The sequence below is a fragment of the Pyxicephalus adspersus genome, chromosome 2 (genome assembly GCF_032062135.1).
Source record: "Pyxicephalus adspersus chromosome 2, UCB_Pads_2.0, whole genome shotgun sequence".
In the NCBI taxonomy this organism is placed as follows: domain Eukaryota; kingdom Metazoa; phylum Chordata; class Amphibia; order Anura; family Pyxicephalidae; genus Pyxicephalus; species Pyxicephalus adspersus.
The window spans coordinates 3185141-3193276 of NC_092859.1; the positions used below are offsets into that span (position 1 = coordinate 3185141).

Here is an 8136-nt window from a genome sequence, read left to right on the forward strand (position 1 = left end):
TCAATATTTCATCTCACGATTACGGAAGCTGTAGATGATCGGATTTAACAATGGTGTTCCTATGGTGTACAGCAAACTAAGAATCTTATTTAAGCGTTCTGAGTTCTGCTGGGGAGGAACCAAATAAATTATAAATATTGCCCCAAAGTATGAGCAAACCGATGCCAAATGGGAGCTGCAGGTTGAAAATGTTTTTTGCCTTCCAGTCTTGGAGGAAATCCTTAAGATGGTGCAAAATATGGAGACATAGCTCAAAATAATCAAGGTAAAGGGCAATAAGCTTAGAAAAATAGTTATGAATAGAGCTTCTGTTTTTACCACTGAAACGTCCGAAGGAGCGAGTTCTACAATTGGAGTAAAATCACAGAAGACATGGTCAATCTTGTGAGCTCCACAAAACGGTAGATTGCCCATGGTCAAAGTTGAGGTCGACATCACCAGAAATCCAGAAAGCCATGACCATATTGCCAAATGGTTACAAGTCCTGGTATTCATGATCGATGAGTACCTCAAAGGCTCGCAAATAGCTACATATCTATCATAGGCCATCACTGTGAGGAGGAGACATTCGGCGCTTCCAAACGATACACCTAAGTAGAGTTGTATGATGCAACTAGAAAATGACATGGTACCTCCATTTTTCCATATGATCTACAGCGTGTTTGGTATAATGGTGGTGGTGAAAAGTATTTCACATGCAGATAGGTTGCAAAGAAAAAAGTACATGGGTGAATGGAGTCTAGGGTTAGATGGTATTAAAAAAATAATTAGAATATTTCCCATGATTGTGGTAAGGTAAAGAAGAAGAAATAGAGAAAAAATCAAATTCTTCAAGCTTTGGAGATCTCCAAACCCAAGGAGAAACAACTCTATCACCTTTGTCTCATTGAGCTCACAGGCGGCCTGCTGGAAACAATTAAGTAAGTAAACTTATAAGCACAAATTTACAAATATATCCGCAATGATTTATTACCTACTGCTTCCATTGCTATTGTGCTTTTATAAATATTCATTATTAGTGTTGATGTTCGAATTCGGGTTGTCCCTATATTCGACCCGAATATGGCTGTTCGAATTCGGGTATACCCGAACCGAATTTTGCTGCATTCGACAGCAAAAATTGCAAGTAATATGTTAGCCAACACAGAGCAGCATATATGTTTACATAAAAAAAAATTTTCAAAAAATTTCAAAAAGTTAGCAAACACAAAGCAGCACACATGTTGGCATAAAAAAAATTAGCAAAACATTTTAAAAATTTCAAAAAGTTAGCAAACACAAGAGCGGCTTACCTGTTTGTCTCTGTATCAATTTTTTTGATAACTTCATCGGTCAAAAACAACTTCAGGTATGCCAGGGGGTTGTCACATTCAGCCTGAATTTTCATCCCAGGTGCGCCGGTGAATGGAAATCTTGGCGGTTCTGCCTGGTCCGCATCAAAGTCAATAGGGCACCATGTGCGCACAGCACTGACCTCCAGAATCGTCGCTCAGTTCACTTTCGCTGTCTGATGACAAATTTCCCGCTGAATCACTATCACTTGGTTCCACAAGGGACTCCAAATCGCTATCGCTGCTTTCAAATTCCTCCAAAACAGCGCTTGCTCCGGTGAGATGCCTTTTGGATGCCATGCGGTCTCCAGCAATCAGTCAGGAACAATCAAGGTCAAAGACAAAGCGATGAAATGATACATTCAGGAAGAGATCTATAAGTCATCAAAAGGTCAGATCAAGGTCAGGGCTAATAGTGGGCAAAATGTAAATCAGGGCACTGGGCAATGATGCTTGGTGCACTAAAATGTGTTTTATACTTTTATTATGTGTGTTTGTGTGTATTTTACTGTAAAATAAATTGAATGTAATTTACTATGTAATCTGCTTTTAAATTTCCTGCCCCTACAATCCATCACTCCATCGCATCACCCAGAAGGTGTCACCTCTTGCCGGGTGATGCGATGGGGATGTCCCCGCCCTGCACACTCCCCTAGATCCACCAATAAAGCTGCTCACATAACCCGGAGGATGCAAACGTGTGACTCGGGGTTACCACTTTTTGCAAGTTTTTTCCCCCCACGAGTCACACTTGGGACTACCGCTGGGGGGAATAAATGAATATATTGGACTTTGGGAAGGATCCATATCCTTGTGTTTCAATGACAGTATTTGATTCCCACCAGGGAATGTTTGAGGGAATGTCAGATTCCCTGTTTTATAAATAGGGCCTACAATCAAGTGGGCCTTGGAAGTACAGTTCCATAAATGGTTTCATGTTTTAGAATGTATGAGGCCTATAAACCAGTGGCTCCGGGTGAACAGTGGGATAAATGGCTCTATATTAGGATGCATCTGGTCTATAAACCAGCAGCACTGGGTGAACAGTGGGATAAATGGTTCTATATATGTCTATATCCGGTCTATAAACCAGAGGCTCTAGGTGTACAGTGGGATTATTGGCTCTATATTAGGACGTATCGGGTCTATAAATCAGCGGATCTGGGTGTATATTTGAATAAATGGTTCTATGTTTATAGTGTTTGGTAAATGGCTCCACATGGTTAGAAACAAAGATAATTAAAATCTAATGTGAACTAAATTTTATGAAGGAAAAAATACAAAAAACGAAAAAAATGTAAACATTTATATGAAATATATGCAATAGTAATAATCACTTTTTAATACTTTATTGTTCTCACACCTAAATAATACATTTACAGTCTTTCTAAAAACATTTCATTGTTGCAAGTGGACACAAGGTAACATACCGCACTGTCAATGTTAGGTCTCTATCTGAGTATAGTCCTCATTGCCCATATGTCGTGCCCAATCCATCATCACACAATAGATTTGTGATAGCTGTGCGCCATGATCCTCACTTTCCTTCATTGTCAAGATCAGACATATCATCCTATTTTATAATTTATCACAGCTCGTTACAAAACTGGAGAGAATTCAGAGCCACACATGGCCAAATCACTCAGGGAAAACAAGTGCAATAGAAACAAGTTAGCATCAAAATCCTCCAGGATTATGCAAAGATCTCTAAAAAAAAGTTAAATAAACTGATTTCTTTATACTTTGTGATGCTTTACTAATCTATAAACAAAATGAGGAATATTGAATCAAAATTAAAAATTTGCTTTAATTTTCTCCATGATTTGGTTTAGGAAAAAACTACAAATAATAAATTATTATGTTTTGAAAAAAAATCCATTATTTTTTAGAAATGATGAAGCTTTAGGCTTTGTTTTACTTGGTTTTACTTTACTTTTACTTTTTCTTGCCCATACCAAAGGATTTCATGGCACCTGTATATTGGTGCTCCAGCACTTTGACCATTTAGGACAACCCACCACCCTTTGCCTTTCCATTGTTAGGTCTGTGGAGCCCTGTGCTCCTCATAGGTTGGTGTTAGGGTAAAAATAGAAGTACAATTCTGGGTAATTATTTTCCTTTGGTTCGCCACATCTTATGTAAAAATAAATTTACCAAGATCTGGGGGTCTCTTTTGAGAAGAATGTCAATCTGTTGTTCTGCCCATTGCCTGTTCCGAACAAGAAGATCTGCTTACAATATATCACCCATGGAGTCATGGAATCAAGTTAACCCAGTGAATCTCGACTATTTTACCTCGGGGGCACTCCTGCTATAGTTCTTACATCCACGGCTCACAGTACATTAGTGTGGTGGTCAGTGGGAATCTGTTTGGAGGCTGTAGAAGCTGTACACAGTGCTGAAACAAACCCGAATTTTTCTCCCATTGACTTTAACGGAATTCGAATTCGACCACCCGAATTTTTTTGCTATATTCGGCCGAATAGCTGTCGAATCGAATAGTGAGCTATTCCACCAACACTATTCATTATCTCCACCACTACCATAACCTGAAGAGATAAAAAGGCTGAAGGAAGATTTTGTTTCTTGAACCCACAAAGGTTACGGATCAAGTCTTTAGAATGTTTGTCCCTGCAAGCTGTGTCCCCCCCCGTTCTACTAGATGGAGGAGGGATCATATCAGGGACAAATGGAGGGGTCACAAAAAGGAGTCATGCCTAGGAGTCACAGTCATGTATAAAGGGATCCAATCAAGAATAGAAGGGTCACAATCAGGATCCATGAAGGGGTCATAACCAGGATGAATGGAGAAGTCATAGCTATAAGGGGGATAGGGGGTCACAGCCAAGATGGATGGGTCACATCAAGGATGGGGGAGGTCACAGCCAAAATACATAGAGAGGGTCTTGGCTAGAGCCAGAATAGCAGCAGAACACAGCTAGAATGTATAAAGGGTTCACATAAAGGATTGAGGGGTCACATAAAGGATGAATGAAAAAGTCATATCCATGATGAATAAGAGGTCATATTCCGCATGGTTGGCTGGTCACTTTAAAGATTGAGGGGTCTCAGCCAGAAAAGAGAGGACCAGAACTAGAGCTAGAAGAGAAGGAGGGTCACAGCCAGACATACATAAAGGAGAGTAACAGCCCAAAACACCAGCACATGTCCAGTAGTATGAAACACTTCAAGCAAATAAACTTTATTCAAAACCATGGACACCATAGGCCATCTGAGAAATCATGGATGAATGGCAATACTGGTTCCGGAGCTACAGTCTGGGCCCATCAAATTGTTGCCAAATCTGGCTGACATCATTTCTCTATTTTACCCCAGAAGAACCCCACGACAGCAATCAATTGAAAGTGTTCACATAATCCAGGCAGTGATGTACACAAGGACTCCACTTCTATTATTTAAAGATAATTAAAATGTGACTTAATCCTAGCAGCAAACCAGGTACACCAATTTTTTAATGTCATGTTTAACTTTAGGACTAATAAAAGGTAAAAGGCCAATATATAATTTGCCTAATAGTAATAAAAAATAAAAAAAGATAAAACAACTTTTGACTATACGTTCACTTTATTACAGAAAGCAAACATGGCATAATAGGCATGTACAAAATTCAAACTTTTTTGTTTTTACCTGCTGATGCTTCCAGGATGGTCCTTGTTCAGGCATTCTCTGGTTTCAGGTGACAACTCTCTACCAGTTGTGCTTGGACGTTGTCACGTTCAGCCCTTGTGTAATTTTACACTTACTGTATTGACTCACATTGTGCAGTCATTGCCAATTCAGAGCAAAGATGTGCAGATGATGGTGAAGGGAGCACAGGTAGGCAGATACGGCTGCAGATAATTTCCTACATTAGAATTTATGGGTAAAACAATGTTTGATGGGGAAAAGGCAGCGCTTTGTGTCATACAACAATTTATCAAATGAATTGGCAACTAATCCAGATTTAGATCTTCTTTAATTAGACTGGTGGCTGCAGAAAACCAAATTCTGCCAGGTTGCAACATGTAGCCATCTTGGAAGACTGAAGTGTAATCCTGTACACATAGCTATAATGGCAGAGCATTCACTTTTATATATTGATTCACAGATTTCAATATAGTGAATGTCAGATACTGTAAAATAATACATTCAGCTCTTATGCCTGTTGATCACACGCATATTGTGTGATGTATTGTGTAATATTGTGTGTAAAAGAAGATATGTCCAGCATGCGGATCTATAAAATTTTCAGCTACATGGAACAAGGTAAAAGATGTTTTTATCTTCTATTCTACCAAAGGGAATTCATCGAAGAGTCTCCAATAATAAATCTACAGAGAGAAACAATTTACATTCAATACTAAAAATAGTGAAAACTTCTACAGTTCTATTAAAGAAAAAAACAAGAAAGAACTAAACTCAAACTTTTAAACTGAATACCTGGTTACCGGTTAGCTTTATTACTTTGATTCCTTTTATTTTAACATTATACAGAATTGAATTTTGTTAATCACTGCCCATGAAAACACATAGATCCTAAAGATTCTCCACCATAATATGTTTGGTGAATGTCAGATTCACTGCTTTATAATAAGACCCATGTGTGTCTATATTCATGAATACTAATCTATAATATTCTGTATATACTTGAGTATAAATCAATTGAAATATACCCAGATAAATAACTTTCCATCCATTGGCAAGGTTTCTGTAAGTGTTTTTTTATGTTTTTTTAAAGAACAAACCTCTTACCCTATACATTTGAATATAAACTCCTCCAAAAATAAACAGTAGTTTACTTTTAGTTTTTAGAAATATAGCAAATCCTCTCTCTGGACTGCCAAAAGGCCACATACCCATTTGGAAACAAGTAGGAAAAGGCATATGATTTTTGGACTTTTTAGGCCAAATTAATTTACAAGATAAGAATGTTTAAAAACCCTTTCAATATGGAGTAAATATTCACACAAATAAAAAACATACGAAGTATGCAGAATATCCTAAGTGGACACCAAAATTGCTTTTACAACTTGTCAATGCGTTTCGCAGAAAACTCAGCCAGCTTCTTCAGGACAACTTAGGAGATCTATGGCATTAACACATGATCAGAAAATTAATTATATCATATAAACAAGAAATAAATATATATATAAACAAAATATGCACAAAATAAATTGATCAAAGTGATAGGGGTAGTTACTCCAAATCAGGAAAACTACATTGATTTGAGTATAAACCTCAGGTATGTCCATCACTACTAACATTCAGAACCACTACTAACATAACTCACAGAAATGACAATAACGTAACTGAAAATAAATACATCTATGGTATTTTTTAAAAATACATGGCATGTATTTTTTAAAAAAAACATTTATTGGACAATGAGTAAAAATACCATCACACTGGCTTTGTCTATTTTTACAGCTAAAATATTTTGAACATTTGAGTTGGGTACGATAGGTCACTTGCTCTTAGATGATCTTTTTTTCATTACTGTTGGTCTCCAGAAAAAAAAGACACTGTATCCTTATGTAAACTGTGTAACAAATTCTAATATTGTCTTATATAAAAAAGTTTTCTATACAACTAAAGACACAGCACCATCTAGTGGTGGTACTCAAGTATAAATGATTTTTTTTCTAATGACATTTTGTTATTTTGCTTCATTGTAGAAATGTCCAATCAAAGTCACCAACACTCAATATTATGAAACCTAGGGTGATTCAAACTGGCCCAATTCAAGGACACTGGAGAGGTGCTACACCTGCATATTTCCCATGGTGTTTTTTTTGTACATCAGATATTGCTGGGATCAAGTGAGATATGAGAATCCTATGTGTTGTTTGACTGTCAAATTTACTTCCTTATCAATAAAGCGCCCGTCTCCTGTGCATACAGACAATTCTGGTATGCAATTCTGGCTGCTCTTCCATGTTTAATGTGTATCACCCCCCTGCCAGCCAATAAGGAGATAACCTTTTGATATTGCCTCACTTTTTAGCTGGCTCACAGTGCTCAGTGTTCATGTAGTGTGTCTCTAGACTACGGCCAAGCTCCCTAGCTCTGCTGAACTGTGTCCTGCTCACTTTGCTGCCTAATTGAAGGTTTCCCTGTTTAGCTCCTGTTCTAACTCCTTGTTGCCCAGTTTGCTGTTCCCCCTTTCTCTTCCCTTGTGCAGTCTCACTGCTCCTGTGATGCCCTGTGTCCTGGAACTGCCCATATCCCTGTCTCCCTCCAGTGTCCTGCGACCCTGAATCACCCATGCCTATTCCTTGCCTGCTGATAATTGTCCCATGGCTTGCCCCTGACTTGTCTGCTTATTTTGTGCTTCCTTCTGTTCTGCTCACCCTGGTGTGCCCATTGACTGCAACCCTGGTATCAGCCTGCAGTGCAACATCCTCACCACTAGAAGCTCTGAGAAGACTGATACTCAGATACTGAGCCTTGGCCCATAGCGCCCCACAGAGGTTCAATCTCTGACAACCTTCTAAAAGGGTAGCTCAAGTTTCACCAAATTTAGTGAGTTTTATCATGACTGGGAGCTTTTTTTTAATGAGTTATTTGTGAATGGTTGTATTATGTCAATAAATTATTCAACAAAATAGGTTTAAGATTCTTCCAAAATGTAACATTGATCATATTTCTTTAAATATATATATATTTAGGAAATTTTGTGCCGGACAATAGCTTTTGAGAGTGAAGAATGCTGTTTATTAAGGTTTTTTATATTTGGTGCAAAATTGTATATACTTTTTATGTACTATTACCACCACCAATATTTTTTAATTGGTGCTGTCCCTCT

General features: G+C 37.9%; 1 protein-coding gene across 1 annotated transcript; it reads right to left on the bottom strand.

The window, feature by feature from the left end:
• LOC140322049 (olfactory receptor 10AG1-like) lies at positions 1–7597 on the bottom strand. The gene is given in 2 exon segments (XM_072398701.1): positions 1–903; positions 7421–7597. Coding segments are annotated over 2 exon segments (1080 nt in total).
• Positions 7598–8136: the final 539 nt, after the last annotated feature.